Source organism: Salvelinus sp. IW2-2015, linkage group LG20 (assembly GCF_002910315.2).
Source record: "Salvelinus sp. IW2-2015 linkage group LG20, ASM291031v2, whole genome shotgun sequence".
NCBI classification, from domain to species: Eukaryota; Metazoa; Chordata; class Actinopteri; order Salmoniformes; family Salmonidae; genus Salvelinus; species Salvelinus sp. IW2-2015.
The window spans coordinates 26,362,692-26,389,359 of NC_036860.1; the positions used below are offsets into that span (position 1 = coordinate 26,362,692).

Below are 26,668 nucleotides of genomic sequence, written 5' to 3' on the forward strand. Positions count from 1 at the left end.
ACACATTTATGAAGATTTTACACTATTGTGGAGAGATGTACTGCTTGGATTCTTTACATATGATAAAAATAAGCTGAAACATTTTTATGTAATTTCATTATTCTTTTAGCCAAATTTCATATACACAAATGTAAATTTACTAACAAAAAAACACATTTTCTTACCCTACAAAAATAAATGTAACTGTATTTTAAGACAGTTAAATACTCTAACAAAAAAGCTGTTAGAATTGTAAGTGTATGTATGTCCCTTAAAGGTCCTTGTGTAATTGTAATGTGATATTGTACCACCTAGCTCGATTGTCCATTATATATAATCTATATATACTTGTGTTCCCTTATGTACTTTCTGTATTGATTTGTTGTTAATAATAAAAAATAAAATAAAAAATAATAAAGAGGCCCAAGTTCCCGAGTTGGAATTCTGAGTTGGATGAAAGTTCAAAACGACTTTTCCCAGTCGGAGCTCGGTTTGTATTCGAGTTACCAGTTGTCTTGAAAGCACTGAAGTCGCACACTTCAGAGTTGTTTTGGACGCGTCATAAATACTAACTGCATGGCGCCTCAGTGTTAACGTTCTGAATTTCCACCGATGAGTCGCCATCTTTTGTACGTTTCGAAGTTCTCTCAGTTTGTGTGGTCAGTAAGTTTACCGACTTTCAAACAACATTTTATATTTTCCTACAAGAACCTGAAGAATACTGCAAACAAATAGATACAATCTGATCTACTTAAAGCTTGACGGACGGTAAGTGTGTGGTTATATTACTTAAATGCCGTGTCAGACATTGTTTGTGCGCAATGCCAATGGCCGTCTAAGTAACGCTAACCTGTTACGACTCAAGTAAAGGTTGGTCAGATTCTGTGCTAGGTATGCTTTACACTACTCAGATTTAAGTGTAGCTAGCTACCTAACGCTAGCAAGGCTAATGTCTTTAGGCCTAGTTAGTTAGCTTGTCAACATACATTTGTTGGAACATCCTAACAATCCATGCAAGTACTCATGTGATAATTGAGATAATGCTGACGTTACTAAGTAGTTGGTGTTTCGCCAACGTAATTTTTATTTAAAGTTAGCTAGCTATGTTAATGAGGTAACCCACCACAGCCATAAACCCAGCCCATTTCAGCGATGTATCATCTTAATAAAAAAAAAAAATGTAACCACACTGCTATAGTAACCTTAAACTATTTGCTTTTTGGTCTTAATTTAACGATATACTATATCCATTGACTGATGGTAACTCGTGACAACCCTTTACTTGGGGATACTTAGACAATTGTTCTAAACTTCCATGACTTAAGTTAGTTGCATGGGGTTCGTTTGAATTAAGAACATGCACCATTATTAAATGAAATACATGTGTTGCTCCGTGAAGCACTTAATCAAATGTGTACGCTGCCATCTTGTCCATTTCAAATATTTTCATTGACAGGGCGCACACATTGTTGGTTTACTTCATGGCCCAAAACATTTTATATAATTTAGTAACGGAGCATTTTCTAAATTCAAATCGAACCCCATGCAACTAAACATGGACGTTTAGGGGTGTTATCTGTCTTCCTAGTCGGGAATTGAGGAAGTATCGTTAAGGTTAGTCAAATTCTTAGCTGTGTATTGCTAAGGCAAACACCCAAAACTGGGCCCCAGGACCGAATTTTTGATACTCTACCTACTGTGGGTAGCGTTCCAAACACTTAAAAGACACACTGTATCCCCTCATCCCTCAAATTAAGTGTACACTTCTGATGACGTATCATGAAGTCTGACGAGTATACACTTGCAGGGTGAGGAAGGAATTACTTTTTAAATGGACCGCCCTTGCCCGGAAATGCGTTAATCCCGCGATGATTGTATTTTCAGCCACCGGTACCTTGCGCTATATGCGCAACAGTCCATTATGATTGCATGTTTACTTACATTGTCTATATACTTATTAATATGCCTACTGTTTAATAACTAGTAAATTAATTAGCTAACTAACTTTAGCCTGCCTAGCTGGAACTTCTGAAGGAACATGTTTGTATTTCAAAAATGTCCAAAAGCTAACCAAACAAAAACATAATTACTTTTACTAGACGTGTTTGAGCTGTCATGTGCATTGGTAGCACAATTTCTAATTTATTTACATTAGTTTTTTACTTACACTTATTTTGACTTCTCCATATTGCCGTTGAGGTTTTAAGTTTTGTGTGACTTTTCAAATTCAATTATGGGGTGGAATAATTATGGAATAATGTGTCCCTGAACAAAGGGGTGGTCAAAAGTAACAGTCAGTATCTGGTGGCCACCAGCTGCATTAAGTACTGCAGTGCATCTCCTCTTCATGGACTTCACCAGTTCTTTCTGTGAGATGTTACTCCACTCTTCCACCAAGGCACCTGCAAGTTCCCGGCCATTTCTGGGGGGAATGGCCCTAGCCCTCACCCTCCGATCCAACAGGTCCCAGGCATGCTCAATGAGATTGAGATCCGGGCTCTTCGCTGGCCATGGCAGAACACTGACATTCCTGTCTTCCAGGAAATCACACACAGAATGAGCAGTATGGCTGGTGGCATTGTCATGCTGGAGGGTCATGTCAGGATGAGCCTGAAGGAAGGGTACCACATGAGGCAGGAGTATTTCTTCCCTGTAACGCACAGCGTTGAGATTGAGCTCGTTGTCATTGCAGGCAGTCTGATGATGCTGTGACACACCGCCCCAGACCATGACGGACCCTCCACCTCCAAGTCGATCCTGCTCCGGAGTACAGGCCTTGGTGTAACGCTCATTCCTTTGACGATTATCGCAAATCCGACCATCTCCCCTGGTGAGACAAAACCGCGACTCGTCAGTGAAGAGCACTTTTTACCAGTCCTGAATGGTCCAGCGACGGTGGGTTTCTGTCCATAGGCGACGTTGTTGCCGGTGATGTCTGGTGAGGACCTGCCTTACAACAGGCCTACAAGCCATCAGTCCAGCCTCTCTCAGCCTATTGCYGACAGTCTGAGCACTGATGGAGAGATTGTGTGTTCCTGGTGTAACTCGGGCAGTTGTTGTTGCCATCCTGTCCCGCAGGTGTGATGTTCGGGTGTACCGAGCCTGTGCAGGTGTTGTTACACGTGGTCTGCCACTGCGAGGACGATCAGCTGTCCGTCCTGTCTCCCTGTAGCGCTGTCTTAGGCGTCTCACAGTACGGACATTGCAATTTATTGCATTGGCAACATCTGCGGTCCTCATGCCTCCTTGCAGCATGCCTAAGGCACGTTCACACAGATGAGCAGGGACCCTGGGCATCTTTCTTTTGGTGTTTGGTGTGACTCAGTAGAAAGGCCTCTTTAGTGTCCTAAGTTTTCAAACTGTGACCATATTTGCCTACCGTCTGTAAGCTGTTAGTGTCTTAACGACCGTTCCACAGGTACATGTTTTAATTGTTTATGGTTCATTGAACATGCATGGGAAACATTTTTTAAACCCTTTACAATGAAGATCTGTGAAGTTATTTGGATTTTTATGAATTATCTTTGAAAGACAGGGTTCTGAAAAAGGGAAGTTTCTTTTTGAATGAGTTTACTTGAGTAAAAGTATAGATACCTTTTTAATAAAGTTATTCAAGTAAAAGTTAGTCACTCAGTAAAATATTACTTGAGTAAAATGATTGATTTCTAAATATCAAAAGTAAATGTAATTGCTAAAATATACTTTAGTAGTAAGTTGTTTGTTGTTAAGTGTGTGAATTAGCAGGACAGGAAAATGGTCTAAGCGTTCAAAATGTAACGAGTACTTTTGGGTGTCAGGGAAAAGGAGTAAAAAGTACATTATTTTCTTTAGGAATGTAGTAAAGTAAAAGTTGTCCAAAAAATGTATTAAAGTACAGATACCCCCCAAAAATAGTTAAGTAGTACTTTTAAGTGTCTTTACACTACTGCACAGATTTGACGAGGATGTCGCCAACAACTTATTCACTAGGGATGGTAATTTTAGCTAGCAAACGTTAGCTTATTTATCAGGAGCATGTTCTTTAGAACCTAACTAGTTAGCGAAGGCAAGCCTTGCCACAAACAGACATAGCAATAAAGAACACATTACTAACTAGATGCAACTTGTTAATGCAACATTTTTGTATCACAAGAACCTGATTTTATATTTGGTAAAGGAAACGTGCATGGCCTCAAGACAGAAGGCCCTTCCAAATGGGGATTGAGATAATGGAGGGAATCTGAAGAATAGGCGTAACTTACTCACTGAATGCTCAAATATTTATTTCATTGCTAATCTGTTGAGACCCAACAGATTCTTTAGACCGACCTAATTAAAAACAATGTTACTAATCAATGTCCTTTTGTGTATCCTCACAGAAAATCTATGCAGAGTCCAGATTGGAGCGGAAATAAATTTGTGGTCCCCGTCATCAAAATCTAAAATGATCACCAGACGAAGAGGTCATTCAGACAACACCGATGTGGAGGTGCACACCTCAAATTGTCCTTTTGAAATTGAAGTCCCTGACTTTGTTGAAACTATACATTTTAAAACGAGTCCCTATGAAGACATGAGCTCAGAGAATGGGGATAGTACAGTTGGATTAGAGCTTGATGGTTTATTTGGAATCGACAAGTTAAACTGGACATTTGAGAAGGATGCAGTCTCCCCTCTTTTCGACATTGGATTGACCGAATTAGGTGTGGGTGACGCAACAGATCAAGATTTTGGAATCGACGCGTCCAGGACGCCATCGCCAGAAGGAATGTCTGCTGGTCAGAAAAGGAAGTGGAGAGAGAACCCGTCTGGGCGCATGATCAACAAGAACGCCATCGCTGCAAGAATGAATCGTCTGAAAAAGAAGGAATACGTCAACGGGCTGGAGAATAAAGTCGGGTCTCTGTCGTCAGAAAACCACATACTTAAACAGGAGAACGTCCYATTGAATAAGAGGGTGGAAGAGTTGGAAGATGAGTCGAGGTACCTGAGAGCTGTGTTGGCCAACGAGAGTATGTTAGCCCAGCTGTTGTCAAGGCTGAGCGGTGTGAACGGCATGAAATTATCTTCCTCACTTTTCCAGGAGTCCAACAAGAACGAAGACCATGATTATGCCTTGCCTAGGAAACTTGTGAAGATGGAGACTTCTGGTGGCATCTGTCTGCACGTGGACAAGAACCACGTCTCAGTGGAGTTCTGCATGAAGTGTGCAGAGAGTGCAAGCGCATCACTCAAAATGTAGGGTCAAGTACTTTTATCTGTTTTCAGATGTTGAGACTGAACCTGCTTTAACTTCAGAGTAAAAAAAAAATATCAGGGGAATTTATGAACACTTAAAACTGTTTTGAGATCATTACTTAAGAAATGTTGAATGAGCATGTGTGAAATCTTATGAAACCAATGATATAAGAACTCGTTACTCGTTAAACCTTGTTGCCAGTTTTCTTCTAGGTGATGATTGTTCAACCATGCTGGATGAATGGGTTACAGAACGTCCCTGTCTGCTTGGCTCCATGGTAAGGATCTCTTAACAAGAAAAGCTGATTTGATACCTTCTCGGATGTTTATCAAGGTTATTTCAAGTTTTAAAATAACTTTAGGTATAGTATACACTGGAACATATGTTTCTCTGTTAGTTTGAGTTGAGTAATTACTTCAATTTGTTACTTCAATTTATATTCAACTTTTCTTTTATTAAGCTCTGTGCATTAAGAATTTAACCTGTAAATATACAAATCTAACTGATTTCACGCCCAAATATAAAGAAATGGGGCCTTTTTGAATTTAGCAGTCAAGTTTTATTGGAATTGAAGAAAAAATAAATGGAGTACGGTGATGTTTCACAAAGAGTTTAATCGTAGAATATTATTAGTTCATATTGGCTCTAACCAGAATGGGGGGGAAGAAACAACACATATAGTTGGTTACCACGGTTTGGTTAGAAATGGTCTCTTTGTGAAACATTACTATTCTGCTGAAGGATGTTTTRATTTAGCGGCCCTATTTTTCTTTATTGCTAAAGTGGATTCTGCTGTCGGGGAAGCTGAAGAGGCGGAACCCGCTGCTGCCAACTTGGCCTGTTATTTTTTTTTGAAGGTAGTATAACAAATAGTGTAAGTGACTACATTTTACCAGTATCCTACCACACCTTTGAAAAAATGAGTGAATTTAGAATTTTGTGGATGACAAGTGTTCCACTACCTATTGCATTGACAATATCAGAGGTCGTATAATAGTTTCTTCACAAGTTTAACTTGACTTGTGTTGACACTTTTGAATGTAACCCAGTTGTAAAAGTATATTTTGTTATTGATGTTGTGATCCTGATAGTTTATACAACATTGGTGAAGTCCATTTCTGAGTCAGTATGTCTTGAAGAATTATGTATAATACAAGATTTTTGTGCCAAAATCTCTAAACGAGAGAACAATGTTTCAGGAAGATTGGTTTTGATAAAGTAATTGACAATAAATCTTATTTTGATTATACATGCTTCAGTTATGTATTTTGTCTTGAATGTTGCTGTATGTCATTGATATTAACCTTTATTTTCTCTTTTCAAACAGCAAGCTTTTTCTGCAGACAGAGCTATCAATTCCTCAACAAAATGGGGGGGGGGGGGGGYGAGGAATTGGTAATGGTTCCCAAACACGTGAGGCTTCATTTGAGTGGAGAGCTCAAAGCATATTGGATGTGCATACACCTACTAGTCTGGTGTACTTGTTTTTAACATAATGCTGCTGCATTTAGGTTTAATGTAATAGTTTACTCTTAAATTGGCTTTAGGTGTTTTCAGACCTCAATAAGTCTGACTGAAGAAGTTCATGTCCAGCTATATGCCTGAAGCACAAATTAATAGAAAAGACAGGTGCTGTTCAAAATGATAAATATAAGTAATTTTGGATAGCATTTATCTTTCCCATTTAATTTTGAGTTGTGGCATATAGTAGGATTTACACACCTGGTAGCGTAGGCCATTGACTCTTTTTGACAGACCATTTGAGGTCTGAATGTCCAACAAATAATGTAAGGAACTGTCACTCGTACGTTTGTCGAGCTGGATGGCATGGCAGTGAATATATTTAATGTGAAGTATCCACAAGGCTTTATGAATTTTGAGTGGTTACATTTCTCCAGCCCTGTGATCCCCCACCCTTTTTGCAAACCAAGTGGTGGGGCTGCTGTTGACTGAAAATGTGTAGTGCCTTTTAAAGGATAAGTTTGGTATTTAAGAACAAAGTTAAATGGTGTCTCACACTGAAAGTGCAATGTGTCATTTGGTTTTCTTTAAAACAGCCACTTTAAACTTTTAGCCATTGCTAACCAAAAGTCAATGGGGGTGATGGTGGTTTTCCCCAAAAAAATGTTTTCTACACTGGTCAAATTGAGAATCCATTAATTTGATATAGCCCGACTAACTTAAATCAAAACTATCCTCAGCTAATATTTATATTTGGCCATTTACTAGCAGGTCAACCAGCCAATGTCCATTATACATTTTGATATCAGTATACAAAGCAAATGTTTCTCATCAAGTATATTGCTTGACATTGATAACTAAATGTTATGCTATTTTGACTGGATCGCAATTGGATCATATTTGCTTTGTTTATCAGTTGCATTACCCTAGGATATGGCACTTTCAAACCTTTTCCCATGTAGGGCCACTCCAAAAAATTATAATATTCCACACCTGATAGTCATGCGCATGTTGAWTTTWWTTTTWWTTTTTATGACCTTTGTGTTAAAAGAGCATCCATTTTAGAACCCAATATCAGTTTGTTCATTTAACACACAGCTGTGAGGTATTTAAACAAAGAAACAACCATTTCATTGAGATCCTGATTCGGAGGTTTAACTTCCTATCACTAAAATTGGCGCATGCGTCACAAATTCATTTCAAAATACCTTTGATTTCAAATGTGCGATATGCGAAGTTAAAACATTCAAAATGCAGAACTGTTGTACAACCTGATAATCACTTAATTCTAATGGAAATTAAAGCATGCATTAAGGTATAACGTATGTACAGTGCCTTAAAATATTCATACCCTTTCACTTTTTGCATTACAGCCTGGATTAAATAGATTTCTCACCATCTACACAAAATACCCCATAATGACAAAGTGAAAACATGTTTTTAGACATTTTTGCAAATATATCAAATGAAATACAGAACTCAATTAATTAAGAATTCACAAGCAGCGATTACAGCTGAGCCTTTCTGGGTATGTCTCTAAGAGCTTTCCACTCCTGGATTGTGCAACATTTGCCCTTTTATTATTTAAATTATCCAAGTGCTGTCAAATTGGTTGTTGATCATTGCTAGACAACCATTTTCAGGTTTTGCTGTAGTTTTGACTTAGATTTAACTCAGGAACATTCAATGTCTTCTCGCTAAGCAACTCGTGTAGATTTGGCCTTGTTTTTTAGGTTACTGTCCTTCTGAAATGTGAATTCATCTACCAGTGTCTGGTGGAAAGCAGATTGAACCAAGTTTTTTTCTAGCATTTTGTCTGTGCTTAGAAATGGAATGGAGCTTTTTTTTTTTTTTTCTGGCAAAACTCTGCAGTCCATAACAATTACAAGCATACCTATAACATGATGCAGCCACCACTATGCTTAAATACAGTGGTAGTCAGTTGTATTGGATTTGCCCAAAGCATAACTGTGTTCGACAAAGTGAATTGTTTTATCACATTTTTTACAGTATTACTTTAGTGCCTTGTTACAAACAGGATGCATGTTTTGGAATATTTTATTTATTTTGAATGTATAATTTGACAGGATAATTGAGCTAAGACAGTTGTGCATCTCATTAAGATAAGGCACATCCCCCCCCCCCCTACACACAATACGACAACCGATTTAGAAATGTTTGCAGATTTATAAAAAAAATGTACTGAAGTATTCAGACCCTTTGCTATGAGACTTGAAATTGAGCTCTGGTGCATCCTGTTTCCATTGATCAATCTGATGTTTTTACAACTTGGAGTCCATCTGTGGTAAATTCAACTGATTGGACATGATTTGGAAAGGCACCCACCTGTCTATATAAGAAGGTCCCACAGTTGACAGTGCATGTCAGAGACAGGATTGTGACGAGGCACAGATGTGGGGAAGGATACCGAAATATTACTGCAAAGCATGGTGGTGGCAACATGCTGTGGGGATGTTTTTCAGCGGCAGACTGGGAGATTGTTCATCTTTCCCTTGATCCTGACCAGAGCAAAGTACAGAGAGATCTTTGAAAATCTGCTCCAGAGCGCTCAGGACCTCAGTCTAGGGGCAAAGGGTCACCTTCCAACAGAACAATGACCCTAAGCACACAGCCAAGACAACGCAGGAGTGGCTTCGGGACAAGTCTCTGAATGTCCTTGAGTGGCCCAGCCAGAGCCTGGACTTGAACCCAATCGAACATCTCTGGAGAGACCTGAAAATAGCTGTGCAGCGACGCTTCCCATCCAACTTGAGAGAAACTCCCCAAATCCAGGTGTGCCAAGCTTGTAGCGTCATACCGAAGATGACTCGAGGCTGTAATCGCTGCCAAAGGTGCTTCCAAGCTCTGAGTAAATGGTCTGAATACTTATGTGATTGGAAAAATGTCTAAGCCTGTTTTTTTTATCGTTATAGTGTGAACGCTATCTACTTGAATTAGTTATGAATGGGCCTCTACTTTCCGATACAGCCGTAAACGACCTCATTGCAAACAGCGGGGAAAAATTACTATCTGCAGTACTCCCATGGTTTTGTTTTGCCCTTTGACATTGCATATAACATTTATATAAAATATTTATTCCAGCGATGGCGTCGATATAATTTAGTCATTACATTATGATTATCCAGATGTTTGTACGTGTATGTAACTCAAGGACTGAAGAAAATAATGCAGAACATTTAGGTTTGTTAGAAACTGTTTTAATCCTGAAGCTCCTCGCCATTTGAGACGGACAACTGAATCAATTTCAAGTAGCTGTCAAAGTGTCTGGAGCTTAGGTAGGTTCCAAAGAACACCTGTAGTACTATCACAACACCCATTTTCCTCAAGATGGGTTGGGTAATGTTCATCCAAAAACGGAGGACGTTTCCCTTTTCTGGCAATGGTGCAGTGTTGTACCTGTCAGATAATTACAATGGCATAATTATGCAAATTCAGTCAGCCAAGCATCTTGATGAAACTGACTGCAAAGAGTAGCACATACCTGGTTGCAAGGCCTGCATTCACAGGCAAAGCCAACAGAATAGGATATACACCAGCACCAACTGCGCCGACAAGGGCACCTCTTATCAGGACACAGGTTGGACAGTTAAGGTCACCTGAAATTAGTTTAAGAATATCAGAAACAATTAAAATATTGTCAAACTTCAACTGCAACTGAAACAATTAAACACTCACCAGACAATAATGGTTTGGACACAGCTACATTATACATGGCCACTGTTGTCAAGAATGGTAGGACAGCCATCGGGAGATTTGATGTAAAACGCCCTTGAGTGACATTCAGTGCTCTCCTGTATAAGCTGTTGGCAATCAGTCCTGCAAATGCCCCATTACCTCCCAGGTACACGGGGCCATAGGTGAAGATTTTCCTGTAGAACAACAGTGATATTTCATAGGTTGTTAATGTTATGAGAGCAAAATGCAAAAGGCTGTCAATTACAAGTAGTGCTAGGGCTGTCAAGGAAATGAAAACATGTCTAGGCTATAGAGATGGATGACTCATCTTTGTACCTGTTCCATTAGACAGGTTGGTTGTTTAGCAACAAAACAGACGTGCTCAACTATGCTTCAGGAAGCTTACTTTCCCCCATCACTATTGCAAGCAATCTGGCCATCCAGAATCACAACACATGGACTTCTGCGCCATTGAAGCGTGAGCATAGTTTGTGAAGTTGTTAGTTAACCCAGGGTTTCCCAAACTCTGTCCTGGGGTCCACCCCAGTGCAGGTTTTGATTTGACCTAGCACTACACAGCTGATTTAAAACCAAAGCTTGATGATGAGTTGGTTATTTGAACAATCTGTGTTGCGCTAAGGCAAAAACCAAAACGTGCACCCAGGTGGGGCCCCAGAACCAGGTTTGGGAAACCCTGAGCTGACCAATCAAGTGTCTGTGACAGTGCCATTGAAGCCATCTCCATTTTGAAGTAGTACATTTTCTTCTTCAAGATTGGCTGATCACTCCTGATGAACTGGTTGGACATGACTCCAACGGTCACCTGGAGGGATCAGTCAGTTGACTACATTAAAAGTCTAAGCCCTCTGTGGCGCTGTCCATGCTAACAACATTTTGGCCACTAGAGGCCTCTATCATTCTCTTTGGCATAAGCCTACAAAAACGTACCTGTCAAGTTCAGGCAACCGTTCGAAATTTTCCGCCATCATTTGAATGATCAGAGCTCTGGGAACTGTGCGGCTGGTGCCTTTCTGTACAACGACATTGCTGTTTTCTGACATCTTCAGAAAGATTCCCTGCAATGRATGACTACATTTTTAAAATAAATGTCACTGTCTATCAATAATGTTGGCTATCATTGACAGGGCTGAGTAAACGTGTATGCAACACGTTCGATAAGACTGCTAACTTTACCTAGCCAACATTACATGTTATAAAACCCAGTCCAAGTAGCCTAGTTCAGAGAGCAAAACATTTATATATTATTAATCACGATTACACTGGAATAACGCCAGTCTATGTATTGCTGTACTGTCGAGTATTCCTTCCTTACCTTGGCGATGTTTCAGCTCTAGTGTAGCTATATGCTGCAAACGTTTAACTGTTTCTTCTTCTTTGGTGGGGTTTAACGTGTAGCTGTTTCAATATTTTCTTCTATATCATTATTTAGTGAAGGGCGCAGCCATTTTAAACCACGTGAACCAGAATGAACTCTGAACCTTTCACAACAAATTGTATTGGTTAATACTCCCGAGCCTGGACAAAAAGCACCGCAAAGCCATTGGTTGTAAAGTTTTGTCAATCAAGGTGTAGCTAGTAACAAACCTCTCCGTTGCTAAGCTAAAACTGATACTGCTTTCCACTCCGTGGCTGTAGATTTGGAAATAAAAACGTGGTGATGTGATACAGCAAATAAGAGGATGAGGAAGTTCCAGATATTTCGCAAATAATATATGAAATGTGTAAAATAGACGGGTTATTGCAAAGACATACGTTTTACAGCAAGATCAGACAGGCAGGTATTTTCCTACATGCGCGAGCGCACTGACATCAGGAAAGGCTATCGTTAACCTAACGCTTTGCCAACTTCCAGTTTCACTGTCCAGGCTTTCGTTTTAGGTAGCCTAGCAGGTTGAGCAACAACGATGCATGTGTTTGTGAGCATTGGGTTCATTTCAGTTTGTGAATGGTTGAATAGACTTGGGCTATAAAGCATGTCATATCCTAAATCAAAGGAAAACGACGGAGAATCACACCAGCTACATAACCTTAGCTAACTGAGATATTGGATGGAGCCCATCAATTGTATTCGTGGTGGTATGACTTGCAATACATTTTGGCCAGCTAATGTTGTGTATTTTGATTGCCATATCTGCACACCTGGTTCGTTTGACTAATTGGGCCACCCCAAATTCATAGAAAAAATATTAGGCTGAGTAATTGCTGCAAGGTAGCGTAATTAAACTTGATGTGATGTTGTGTTAGGCTACAACAAGGCGGCTAACGTTAACCCTACTCATTTAATTATTTAGCGTTTTTTTTTCACGCGCTAAAATAGCAATGGTTGCATATTTCACTCTGCCGATTAACGTTACCCCACCTTTAACGTTTCTTTGAACTGCCATTGGTTTTGATTTTTTTTTWAATCTCCAGGTCATCACATGGGAGTGCCATTGACTCAATGCCAGCATCAAACTGCAAGGACAGTGATAGAAACGCYGAAAATCTCACTGAGCCGAGCTCAAGAAAAGTTTGCCAATTGAGGAAATATACCGACCGACCACTTAGCCTAGGCTATAGTTAATGTCCATGACATATTATCCCCTGACAACTATCTGTGTGGGAACATCAGAACGCGCGCTACAGCCGTTGCACCTGTCAGCACAGCAGCATGCCRTCATCGGAACCATAGCCCACACAAGCTACAGACAAGATACTTTTCACAGGACAACAGAAAATAGGATTTGGAATTTTATGTATTTACTTGAACACTTTCGGGCTGACTGCATCACGGCGAAACATTGGTTAGGCTACATCTTTGCTGACGATTAACTGAACAAGCATGCCGAACTACATTGCAAGTATAGTTTTTGTTTGTGGCCTGTTTGGCCCTATAGTCTAGCCCACTGATTCTGTTGGAGCAAAAGCCTATAGTTTTCAAAACTGAACCTAAGGGCACACACGTTATAGCACAACTGATTCGCCAATGATGTGGGTTCCTACCTAGCGGTTACCACTGCCGGAAACATTTAATGATGCACTGAAGAGAACTGATAGCAGAAGTAAATCACCAATACGGATCCAGGATTCAACTATGCCTGTAAGAAAAAAAGGTGAGCAGAAACGTAGTTGGCACAACCGGTGTCTCGCCACTAAGCGGTTTCACTAAGTGAAAAAACATCAATGGCTCTTTGTCATTCAGCACTTTTAGACCCACGTTGGCGTGTAGGCTTGCCTACGTTCCTGTAGGTAAGCTAATGGCAAATTAAAGAAAAAATGACCCATAACTTGTAATGCAAGCCTAATGTGGCCTATGAAACAGAACAGTCATTGGTAATGTACAAAATAAAGGAAACACCAACAAAGTGTCTTGATAGGAGTTGTCACCAGAACAGCTTCAATGCTTCTTGGTAAAGATTCTACAAGTGTCTGGAACTCTATTGGAGGGATGCAACACCATTCTTCTACGATAAATCTYTAATTTGGTGTTTTGTTGATGGTGGGAAAAAAGTGTCTTAAGTGCTGCTCRGGAATCTCCCATAAGTGTTCAGTTGGGGGGAGATCTGGTGACACACKCCCCCTTTAACCCTCTATGCTCCTTTGAAACCCCTCTTTCAAAATCACTGAGRTCTCTTCTAGCAGTGGTAGCCAAAATAATGGGCAACTGGGCGTTTTTATACATGACCCTAAGTATGATGTTAATTGCTTAATTAACTCAGGACCCACACCTGTGTAGAAGCACCTGCTTTCAATATATTTGTATCTCATTTACTCAAGCGTTTCCTTTATTTTGGCAGTTACCTGTAGTTTATTATAGATAGGAATATTGGGTAACAAACACTTTTTTATAGCTTTCATGAATAAGCATTTATACATATTTTAAGTACTAGGCCTAATACAGTGCATTCGMAAAGTATTCAGACCACTTTACTTTTTCCAATTTTTGTTACAGTACAGCCTTATTCTAAAATGTATTACATTTGTTTCRCTCATCAATCTACACTCAATACCACATAATGACAAAGCGACAACAGGTTTAGAAATGTGTTGCATATGTATTCAAAATAAACCGATAACTTATTTACATAAGTATTACATACCCTTAATTACATAAGACCCTTTGCTATGAGACTTGAAATTGAGCTCAGGTGCATCCTGTTTCCATTGATCATCCTTGATGATTCTACAACTTCATTGGAGTCCACATGTGGTAAATTAAATTGATTGGACATGATTTGGAAAGGCACACACACACTTGTATATACAAGAGCCCACAGTTGACAGTGCATGTCAGAGCAAAAACCAAGCCATGAGGTCYAAGGAATTGTCCATAGAGCTCAGAGACAGGATTGTGTCGAGGCACAGATCTGGGGAAGGGTACCAAAACATTTCTGCAGCATTGAAGGTCCCCAAGYACACAGTGGCCTCCARCYTTCTTAAATGGAAGAAGTTTTGGATCCACCAAGACTCTTCCAAGAGCTGGCTGCCCGGCCAGACTGAAAAATCGGGGGAGAAGGGCCTTGGTCAGGAAGGTGACCAAGAACCCGATGGTCACTCTGACAGAGCTCCAGAGTTCCTCTGTGGAGATCGGAGAACCTTCCAGAAGGACAACCATCTCCGCAGCATTCCACCAATCGGGCCTTTGCCTTTATGGTAGAGTGGCCAGACGGAAGTCACTCCTCATTAAAAGGCACATGACAGCKTGCTTGGAGTTTGTCAAAAAGGCACAGAAAGGACTCTGACCATGAGAAACAAGATTCTCTGGTCTGATAAAACCAAGGTTGAACTCTTTGGCCTGAATGCCAAGTGTCATGCCTGGAGGAAACCTTGCACCATCCCTAAGGTGAAGCATGGTGGTGGCAGCATCATGCTGTGGGGATYTTTTTCAGTGGCAAAGACTGGGAGACTAGTCAGGATCGAGGGAAAGATGAACGGTGCAAAGTACAGCGAGATCCTTGACGAAAACCAGCTCCAGAGCGCTCAGGGCGAAGGTTCACCTTCCAACAGCACAACGACCCTAAGCACACAGCCAAGACAATGCAGGAGTGGCTTCGGGACAAGTCTCTGAATGTCCTTGAGTGGCCCAGCCAGAGGCCGGACTTGAACCCAATCGAACATCTCTGGGGAGATGTGAAAATAGCTGTGCATCGACGCTCCCCATCCAACCTGATAGAGCTTGAGCGGATCTGCAGAGATGAATGGAAGAAACTCTCCAAATACACGTGTGCCAAGCTTGTAGCGTCATAACCAAGAAGATTTGAGCCTGTAATCTCTGCCAAAAGTGCTTCAACAAAATACTGAGTAAAAGGTCTGAATACCTATGTAAATGTGATTTATTTACATTTTTTGGTACCCTTCCCCAGATCTGTGCTTTGACTCAATCCTGTCTTGGAGCTCTATGGACAATTCCTTCAACATCATGGCTTGGTTTTTGCTGTAACATGCTCTGTCAGCTGTGGGACCTTATATAGACAGGTGTGTGCCTTTCCAAATCCTGTCCAATCAGTTGAATTTACCACAAGTGGACTCCAAGTTGTAGAAACATCTCAAAGATGATCAATGGCAACAGGATGCACCTGAACTCAATTTAAAGTATCATAGCAAAGGGTCTGAATACTTACGTAATTTTTTAAATAAATTTGCAAACATTTCTTAACCTGTTTTTGCTTTGTGATTATGGTGTATTGTGTGTAGATTGATGAGGAAAAKATATTTTAATCCATTTTAGAATTAGGCTGTAAGGTAACAATGTGAGGAAAAGTCAAGGGGTCTGAATACTTTCCGAATGCACTTTAATTCCTTATTTCTAGAGCATGTATAAGTTATACAGCATTTATACTTATTTGTAAGAATTTATGAAGCCTTTTTCATTAAAGTGATGSCATTATTTTAATTGAATATTGCAGGGAATAGCCTTATACATAAGGCCTATCATGGATAATGGAGATAACTTCCAGCCCAACTATGTCTAGTGTTTATGGGAATTGTGTGATCATATTCAGTAAAGGATTTTTATATCCTTTTTATACATGGTGATTGTAGTGTAAGTTCAGTCCACAAAGCAACTCCATATAAATAGATGTGTAATGAGGCTTGTCCTGGCGTGACCTCAGATTGTCTCAGCCACTGGTCTGTAATTGTGCAGCAATAAAAAATAAATGCTGTCCGAGTTGTTCAACTGTACTGTACAATGGAAGTAATGGAAGAGGCCTCCCGAATTGGCGTGGTGGTCTAAGGCACTGCATCGCAGTGTTAGCTGTGCCACTAGAGATTCTGGGTTCGAGTCCAGGCTCTGTCGCAGCCGGCCGTGACCGGGAGACCCATGGGGCGGTGCATAATTGGTGCAGCGTTGTTAGGATTAGGGGAGGGTTCCCATTTTTTAGAATCGTTTTCACAAATGGGGACAAACATGTGGGCAGAAGCTCAAGCTACTGTAAACCTTATTCAAACAYATTGGCTTTGTAAATTAGTCCTGGCAGTGCTTGTCTGATGTTTGCTATTTTATCACTCGACTGTATGTTTAACTATAAACTAAAATGACTTTTTTCTTTTGAATAACATMCTAACTGGTCTCCAATCCGTACCCTCCTGCAGACACAGCTAGGGCCCTAGGCCTTTTGGAAGACTACTGTGCTAAACTGAGGAAGCCAGAGGAACAACAGCTCAAAACTGCCATTCAGAGAGTAATGGGGGTCTTCAAAAGCAGCCTGTTCCAAGCACTGCTTGGTAAGTCAGCTGGATATTGGAATCCATCCATTTTTTTCATTGACTCCAGTATGTCAAATGCTTCACCTGTCATTATAAATCAGAGGCATGCCCCTCTTCAACTGTCTAACCATGTTCACCCTTATTCTATTTCATACATACAGTATGGATTTTGATAGACACAGTGAATGTCTTGTCTGCAAAAATGCACTCAAGTAATACCTCTTTTATAATCAAGTCAGTACTTTTTGGGATTCACAATAAAACACTAGAGATTTGTCTATTGTCATATTTGCTCAACCTGCATTTTGCTATTCCTGAGCAAGTGGGCACATTCTGCAGGTGTTTTTTCTGAAATATAGTTATTTTGAACTCTGCTGATATTGCAGTAGATGCTTCTCAGTGCCTGCAGTATTGTTAAGGTGCTCCTCGTACTCTTCGTAAGGATTCAAACGAAGCATATTGATGTAGGATTTTTGCATCTTTGATCGTTCACCACCTTTCAATGATTTGAAGGGCATACAAGTATCTCCTCAATGCATTATTGGAGATGGGTATAATGCATGATTCTTATTCATCATTCAAAGGTTCATGACARGATCATTTTCCGAATGATAAAACCTACAATCTGAGCTCTCAGGTTGAGTTTGATAATGTATTGTGAAACGTATTGCTCGGGCCACGCATTGTTGTTCCCAAAGCCTTCTCTGCAATTAGCAGTGGCAAAGCCTAGATGAAATGAATGGTAGCACGCTACAATCTCTGTATTATTATATGTGACATGAAATTCCGAGAAATGTAAGTGCACCTTAACGTAGTAACACGAGAGGAGTTCATCATACATAGTTGTTCCCTGTGAGTTGGCATTCAAAGGCTGGGCATGCCTTTTACACACCGATCAGACCATGTTGTACTTGACCACCTGGAATCTCTATCCTCCAAATCAGGTTAATGCTGTTTTAGCTTATCTGAGAATGGGCTTTCACTCTTTCTGGCACAAGCTCCCACTGGCTATCAAAAAGGGAAACAATGACGCAACAATGATAAGGAGAGCGGAAATATCAAAACATTTAACATGCATTTAAATAGATTGATCTCTAAACCTAAGTAGAAATATTATTTAAATATTGAACATGAATATTGCACTCTCAATGACTTTTGGCCATGTTCCCTTTTGAAYCTTGAAACTTGAGGATTAGCAGTCACTGGTAAAACGAATAATAAACAGATTTGATTCATGTAGATTTTACAAACCTGACAATGTTTATTGATCCCTAGAGTCATTGTACTAACATGAGCTGTTGCAGTAAACGTTTATGGTAATGTGATACTTTTTTATTTGGGACCGTACTGGGATTTTGACAACTGTAGTTACGGTTTTAGGAGGAAGAGTAAGTGCTGATTGGGGTTTAGAGTAAGGTGCCAAACTCTCTGCTGCTCCCTGTTTTATTATTTTCCCCTCATAGTCGGCCTTACATACTGTCTCTAGGCGTGGGTTAGATATTAGGCTACATATTAGGCTACATATTTAGGCTACATATTCCACCAATATGTAGCCTAAGGACAATTGATAAGAATGATCCATAGACACTGCAACTTCATTTGTAGACTCAAAKGTTTAATATCATACTGCTACACAACTTATTAGGGGAAACCAGTAAAAAAAGGGGCTCCTCAAATCACTCCAATCAGAACAACCCTCGCTCTTCCTTTATTTCCATGAACCAGAATAAGATGTCAAAACAAAAATCACAAAGTCTAATGAAAGTTTCTGTTTCGAAAGACGATGCAGACGTTTTTGACTTTCGTTGTGATCAGTGGGAAATGTTGAGTTGATCAGTAGAAAATGTAACTAAGGGGAGCTAGATTGGTGTACAGTCATGGCCAGAAGTTTTGAGAATGACACAAATATMAATTTTCACAAAGTCTGCTGCCTCAGTTTGTATGATGGCAATTTGCATATACTCCAGAATGTTATGAAGAGTGATCAGATGAATTGCAATTAATTGCAAAGTCCCTCTTTGCCATGCAAATGAACTGAATCCCCCCAAAACATTTCCACTGCATTTCAGCCCTGCCATAAAAGGACCAGCTGACATCATGTCAGTGATTCTCTCGTTAACACAGGTGTGAGTGTTGACGAGGACAAGGCTGGAGATCACTCTGTCATGCTGATTGAGTTCAAATAACAGACTGGAAGCTTCAAAAGGTGGGTGGTGCTTTCGAATCATTGTTCTTCCTCTGTCAACCATGGTTACCTGCAAGGAAACATGTGCTGTCATCATTGCTTTGCACAAAAAGGGCTTCACAGGCAAGGATATTGCTGCCAGTAAGATTGCACCTAAATCAATCGTTTATCGGATCATCAAGAACTGCCAGTAAGATTGCACCTAAATCAACCATTTATCGGATCATTAAGAACTTCAAGGAGAGCGGTTCAGTTGTTGTGAAGAAGGCTTCAGGGCGCTCAAGAAAGTCCAGCAAGCGCCAGGACAGTCTCCTAAAGTTGATTCAGCTGCGGGATTGGGGCACCACCAGTACAGAGCTTGCTCAGGAATGGCAGCAGGCAGGTGTGAGTGCATCTGCACGCACAGTAAGGCGAAGACTTTTGGAGGATGGCCTGGTGTCAAGAAGGGCAGCAAAGGAGCCACTTCTCTCCAGGAAAAATGTCAGGGACAGACTGATATTCAGCTAAAATGTACAGGGATTAGACTGCTGAGGACTGGGGTAAAGTCATTTTCTCTGATGAATCCCCTTTCCGATTGTTTGGGGCATCCGAAAAAAGCTTGTCCGGAGAAGACAAGGTGAGCGCTACCATCAGTCCTGTGTCATGCCAACAGTAAAGCATCCTGAGACCATTCATGTGTGGGGTTGCTTCTCAGCCAAGGGAGTGGGCTCACTCACAATTTGGCCTAAGAACACAGCCATGAATAAAGAATGGTACCAACACATCCTCCGAGAGCAGCTTCTCCCAACCATCCAGGAACAGTTTGGTGACGAACAATGCCTTTTCCAGCATGATAGAGCACCTTGCCATAAGGCAAAGTGATAACTAGTGGCTCGGGAACAAAACATCGAATATTGGGTCCATGGCCAGGAAACTCCCAGACCTTAATCCCATTGAGAACTTGTGGTCAATCCTCAAGAGGCGGGTGGACAAACAAAAACCCACCAATTCTGACAAACTCCAAGCATTGATTATGCAAGAAATGGCTGCCATCAGTCAGGATGTGGCCCAGAAGTTAATTGACAGCATGCAAGGGCGGATTGCAGAGGTCTTGAAAAAGAAGGGTCAACACTGCAAATATTGACTCTTTGCATCAACTTCATGTAATTGTCAATAAAAGGCTTTGACACTTATTAAATGCTTGTAATTATACTTCAGTATTCCATAGTAACATCTCACAAAAATATCTAAAGACACTGAAGCAGCAAACCTTGTGGAAATTAATATTTGTGTCATTCTCAAAACTTTTGGCCACAACTGTATTCATATCCCTTTAATAAGATTACAATGGCTCCTGTGGTTGTCAGATCAAGATTGAGTTTTTGTGGGACTGGTATCTCCATTGTGAAATGCTTAATTTCAAGGCCTTTCATTTCGAGCGTTGGTTATAGGTATTCATGCAGGTAGCCTAGTGGTTAAGAGCGTTGGACCACTAACCGAAAGGTTACTGGTTAAAATCCCCAAGCTGACGAGGTGAACGTTCTGTCGATGTGCCCTTGAGCAAACCTAATTGCCCAAGTAAGTCGCTCTAGATAAGAGCATCTGCTAAATTACCAAAATGTTATAACATTTTGTATTTTATTAGGATACCCATTAGCTGCTTCCAAGGCAGCTGCAACTCTTCCTGGGGTCTAGGAAGTTGATGATAACTTTGACAGATTATGATAGAGTCCTTTGCAAATAGGGTTTGTCACCCTATTATTTTGGCCCTGTTCTAATTAGAGCTCGACCGATTAATCGGAATGGCCAATTAATTAGGGTCGATTTCAAGTTTTCATAAGAATCGGTAATTTTGGACGCCATTTTTTTAAATATATATATTTTTACACCTTTATTTAACTAGGCAAGTCAGTTACGAACACATTCTTATTTTCAATGACTCACTTGTTATGGGGCAGAACGACAGATTTTTTACCTTGTCAGCTCAGGGATTCAATCTTGCAACCTTACGGTTAACTAGTCCAACGCTCTAACCACCTGCCTCACGAGGAGCCCACCTGTTACGCGAATGCAGTAAGAAGCCAAGGTAAGTTGCTAGCTAGCATTAAACTTATCTTATAAAAAACAATCAATCAATCATAATCACTAGTTATAACTACGCATGGTTGATGATATTACTAGTTTATCTAGCGTGTCCTGCGTTGCATATGCAGTGCGCATTCGCGAAAAAGGACTTTCGTTGCTCCAACGTGTACCTAACCATAAACATCAATGCCTTTCTTAAAATCAATAAACAGAAGTATATATTTTAAACCTGCATATTTAGCTAAAAGAAATCCAGGTTAGCAGGCAATATTAACCAGGTGAAATTGTGTCACTTCTCTTGCGTTCATTGCACGCAGAGTCAGGGTATATGTAACAGTTTGGGCCGCCTGGCTCATTGCAAACTAATTTGCCAGAATTTTACGTAATTATGACATAACATTGAAGGTTGTGCAATGTAACAGGAATATTTAGACTGATGGATGCCACCCGTTAGATAAAATACGGAACGGTTCCGTATTTCACTGAAAGAATAAATGTTTTTTGTTTTCGAGATGATAGTTTCCAGATTCGACCATATTAATGACCTAAGGCTCGTATTTCTGTGTTATTATGTTATAATTAAGTCTATGATTTGATAGAGAAGTCTGACTGAGCGAAGGTGGGCACCAGCAGGCTCGTAAGCATGCATTCAAACAGCACCTTTGTGGGTTTTGCCAGCAGCTCTGCTGTTTATGAATTCAAGCCTATCAACTCCCGAGATTAGGCTGGTGTAACCGATGTGAAATGGCTAGCTAGTTAGCGGGGTGCGCACTAATAGTGTTTCAAACGTCACTCTCTCTGAGAGTTGGAGTAGTTGTTCCCCTTGCTCTGCATGGGTAACGCTGCTTCGAGGGTGGCTGTTGTCGATGTGTTTCTGGTTTGAGCCCAGGTTGCTGTCTCTTATACACATCTAGATGTGTATAAGAGACAGCACTAATAGTGTTTCAAACGTCACTCTCTCTGAGAGTTGGAGTAGTTGTTCCCCTTGCTCTGCATGGGTAACGCTGCTTCGAGGGTGGCTGTTGTCGATGTGTTCCTGGTTCGAGCCCAGGTAGCGGCGAGGAGAGGGATGGAAGCTATACTGTTACACTGGCAATACTAAAGTGCCTATAAGAACATCCAATAGTCAAAGGTATATGAAATACAAATCGTATAGAGAGAAATAGTCCTATAATAACTACAACCTAAAACTTCTTACCTGGGAATATTGAAGACTCATGGTAATAGGAACCACCAGCTTTCATATGTTCTCATGTTCTGAGCAAGGAACTTAAACGTTAGCTTTCTTACATGGCACATATTGCACTTTTACTTTCTTCTCCAACACTTTGTTTATGCATTATTTAAACCAAATTGAACATGTTTCATTATTTATTTGAGGCTAAATTGATTTTATTGGTGTATTATATTAAGTTAAAATAAGTGTTCATTCAGTATTGTTGTAATTGTCATTATTACAAGTAAATGTAAAAAATCGTACGATTTTAATCTGTATCTGCTTTTCTTTGGTCATCCAATAATCGGTATCGGCGTTGAAAAATCATAATCGGTCGACTTCTAGTTCTAATACCATTTTTATGATGGTCATTCACTACATTAATGTATCTGCCACTGTCAAAAACATTTAACATTTGTCTACCATAGCCCCGGTCTAGTAGTTTGAAATGTAATTAACAAGGCGTATTTGCTTAACTGCCTCCATATTTATACAACGCTTTTAAAGGTTGGCCAACTGTCGAGCAGTAGTATAATGTTAAGATTTTGTGGCCTTTTGGAATATGAAATCTAAAGGGGATTGGGCGCCCTCATACTGAAATGTGCTGGGGGAAGTTGTAATACTCTTAATGCATGGTGAAGCTTCCACATTGCCAAGCTTGGCTAGGAGCCTTTAAACAAAATATTGGGGGATTACATTGAATCTTTTACAACGTGCTCTTCGAGTGCTGCGTAATGCAACAGATGTTAGGCTATATAGGAGCACACCCATATCTTGTGCTGATCCGCTTCCATGCGTCAAGATTCTTGTGCAATGCTGATTCATGGGTAATCATTGGAATACAATTAACTATATGTGGGCACTCTAACTATAGTGTTTCTCACGTGCTGAACTACAGAAGAACAACCACCATATAGGCCATACTTTTGAGATGTAGTTTGGTCAGAAGGTGTGAGTGACTGTTGATGTATGATTAATCCCTCACTTGACCTATTTGTAGCATAGACTTGCAGTTACTTATACATATAAGGATGAACCACTTTATCTACAGGTTCATAATCCTTGCCATTTTAATTTTGTGTGTGTTGTTGGTCTTACAAATGACTCAACTTGCATGATTTAATGATTGGTACTGCAAGTTTCCCCCCCCCACATTACCAGGAAATCGTTGGCTTGGAGTGGTTTAAAGCTCGCCGCCATTGGATTCGGGAGCAGTGGAATCAAGTCAAATCTAATTTTATTTGTCACATGCGCCAAATACAACTGGTGTAGACCTCACATTGAAATGCTTACTTTCAAGTCCTTAAACAACAATGCAGTTTTAAGAAAATAACAATAACAAAAGAAATAACAAAAGTAAGAGATAAGAATAACACAGCAAAGAGTGGAAACTCGTTCTCTGGAGTAATGAATCACCTTCTGGAAGTCCGACGGACAAATCTGGGTTTGGAAGATGCCAGTAGAACGRTACCTGCCCCAATGCATAGTGTAAAGTTTGGTGGAGGAGGAATAATGGTCTGGGGCTGTTTTTCATGGTTTGGGCTAATGTTACAGCATACAGTGACATTCTAGACAATTCTGTGCTTCCAAACCTTGTTGCAACAGTTTGGGGAAGGCCCTTTACTGTTTCAGCATGACACCGCCCCCATGCACAAAGTGAGTTCCATACAGAAATGGTTTGTRGATATCGGTGTGGAAGAACTTGACTAGKCTGCACAGAGCCCTGACCTCAACTCCATCGAACATCTTTGGGATGAATTGGAAACTCGACTGCGAGCCAGGCCTAATCGCACAACATCAGTGCCCCACCTTACTAATGCTCTTGTGGCTGAATGGAAGCATGTCCCCACAGCAATGTTCCAACATCTAGTGGAAAGCCTTCCCAGAAGTGGAGGCTGTTAGAGCAGCAAAGAGTGGACCAACTCTGTATCAATGCCCATGATTTAGGAATGAGATGTTTGACGATCAGGTGTCCATATACTTTTGGTTATGTAGTGTATGTTTGGGGGATTAGATCTATTGATTTCTGTAAATTGTCGATCAATCACCATTTCTCTGCCAACTCTGCTATGGAACTAATGCCTCCTGAAATAGATGTAATCATRTTATGAAGCATTAGCCTAGGTGCTGTCTAATCTGGTCAGGGCATGTGCAACCTGCTGAAACCCATCACAGCAGAGTGGAACTGTGGATGGTTTAACCTGTTCACCATGACCAATTTCTCTCAGGACCAGGCAAGGGAGTAAGGCTAGAGGCCTCTCACTCAGCTACGCATCTACAGAGAGGGAGGGCAAGGAAAGATTCACTTGTCCGCTTCCCTGTGGATCCCTAAACCAGGGGTAGTCTACACATGCCAGTCTTGGAAGGCCATGTTCCTGCTGATTTTAAATTTGTCCCTGAAGCTCAATGACTTCCCAGAGTTCACATTTTGGTGTTTTTACACATCTAATTTGTTGTTGTTTAAAACCTCTTAAAAGGCAAGACTGGTGTGAATATGGTKCATTGCATTGTTGTGAATGTGAAACACTGCATAGCAATCATGTTTCAAATTCAGTAGCTTCACTTCACCTAGCATGATTGTTCCATTAGATGTGCCCTTTGCCCCCTTTAGATCCATCTACCACAAGGCTTGTCTGACTTTTTAAAGACCATCTTACCTGCACATGTATTATCTAAGTTAGTCTTATCACATCTATTCATCTGAATCAGTGGGATACACAGACTAGCTCCAGTGGCCTAATCGCAAAAGCAGACCACAGTCTGCCAATTTGCTCCATAGAGGTTTTTAATGGGCTCTATTTGTAATTCAGATGAAAAAAGGCAGTACGCCAGCCTCCCTTAATAGGGAAGGCATCTCACTGCTCTCCTGTCTCATGGAGATCCTCTTTCTGGTAGCACCCCGGGCCCCCTACCCCAAAGCTCAACTTGAAATGAATCTCTTCTCTCACAGGACGACTGTCCTGACTGGTAGGAGGGGGGGAAAATGACACATCTCCCTCAGAATCACAGAGACACCGGGGTCTTGATTGGAAGTGTGGGTAGGTGGGTGCGCGTTTATCACCAGGGTCTTGATGGGAAGAGGAGCAATGCCACACGTAAGCTAGGCAAACATGCTAATGATTTGTAATGKTCATTATTATAGACTACAAACTTAATGGATAATAAAAGGGATTAAATCAAATGGGAAGGGAGACTGCCATCTTGTGGCATGTTAGACTTGCAGCAGTTCATTTCCCACTACTTTATCTTGAGACTGTGGAGCACTGTTTATTTATGGTTTGACAGAAAACATGACATTTTGCAATGTCCTCTCCTTTTCTGTAGTCTGCATGACATGCAATGAAATCTATTAATCAAGTTTATTTTATATAGCCCTTCGTACATCAGCTAATATCTCGAAGTGCTGTACAGAAACCCAGCCTAAAACCCCAAACAGCAAGCAATGCAGGTGTAGAAGCACATGTTAAAGAGGATACCAAAGAGGATACCAAGAGCGGATACCAAGAGCATTACAGCTCGGTGTTGGTGCTTGTAACCCCCATGATGGTGGTAKCTATCAGGTTGTTTCCTCAATTTCCCTATGGATTGAGTATACTATTTTATTCTAGTAGTTTGTATGTTATTTGACCATTGTGCAACCATGCCTTCAAAATAATGTAGGAGCCATTTTTGGTGGCCATTTTTTATCTGTTAAAGTATGGCAAACAAGATTACAATTGTTACTCGGGGTAGCAGCTAAATCGGTAGTGCTAGAGGATCTGTGGAAACTAACAATAGAAAAACAGTGGAATATGGAAAGGTAGCAAATGTCAGTTGCCTTATGAATCCATACCCCTTTGTAAACCATGAACAACATGTACTGAAACAATATGTGAATAACGTTAGTTAGATTTATAAATGCAGATTATATATAAAAATGTACACTGAGTGTACAAAACATTAGGAACACCTTTTTATGCCCTCAGAACAGCCTCCATTCATTGAGGCATGGACTCTACAAGTTGTCAAAAGCGTTCCACAGGGATGCTGGCCCATGTTGACTCCAAAGCTTCCCACAGTTTTGTCAAGTTCGCTGGATGTTCTTTGGGTGGTGGACCATTCTTGATGCACACGGGAAACTGTTGAGCATGAAAAACCCAGC

At 40.5% G+C, this 26,668-nt stretch overlaps 3 protein-coding genes across 4 annotated transcripts in view; 2 read left to right on the top strand and 1 right to left on the bottom strand.

Moving 5' to 3' along the window:
* Positions 1 to 483: 483 nt before the first annotated feature.
* On the top strand, positions 484 to 6,446 carry crebzf (CREB/ATF bZIP transcription factor). Its single transcript, XM_024012372.2, has 4 exons — positions 484 to 747; positions 4,338 to 5,196; positions 5,399 to 5,474; positions 5,981 to 6,446. The coding sequence occupies exons 2-4, from the start codon at positions 4,403 to 4,405 to the stop codon at positions 6,050 to 6,052; spliced, it is 942 nt and encodes a 313-aa protein (XP_023868140.1). The 5' UTR covers positions 484 to 747; positions 4,338 to 4,402; the 3' UTR covers positions 6,053 to 6,446.
* A 1,219-nt stretch (positions 6,447 to 7,665) lies between these two features.
* On the bottom strand, positions 7,666 to 11,980 carry tmem126a (transmembrane protein 126A). Of its 2 annotated transcripts, none has more exons than XM_024011659.2 (5): positions 11,688 to 11,980; positions 11,303 to 11,430; positions 10,355 to 10,548; positions 10,161 to 10,275; positions 7,666 to 10,075 (listed from the first exon to the last, which is right to left on the bottom strand). In XM_024011659.2, the coding sequence occupies exons 2-5, from the start codon at positions 11,413 to 11,415 to the stop codon at positions 9,877 to 9,879; spliced, it is 621 nt and encodes a 206-aa protein (XP_023867427.1). In that variant the 5' UTR covers positions 11,416 to 11,430; positions 11,688 to 11,980; the 3' UTR covers positions 7,666 to 9,876. The 2 variants fall into 2 exon arrangements, with proteins under 2 accessions (XP_023867427.1, XP_023867428.1); XM_024011660.2 differs by having other exon boundaries at positions 11,303 to 11,443.
* The window catches only part of LOC111979957 (disks large 1 tumor suppressor protein-like), a 102,420-nt gene continuing 87,721 nt past the window's right edge, over positions 11,970 to 26,668 (top strand). The window contains exons 1-2 of the mRNA XM_024010652.2: positions 11,970 to 13,467; positions 16,949 to 17,080. Coding sequence (XP_023866420.1) covers positions 13,449 to 13,467; positions 16,949 to 17,080 — 151 coding nt within the window. The 5' untranslated portion in view covers positions 11,970 to 13,448. The remainder of the gene's footprint in view (positions 13,468 to 16,948; positions 17,081 to 26,668) is intronic.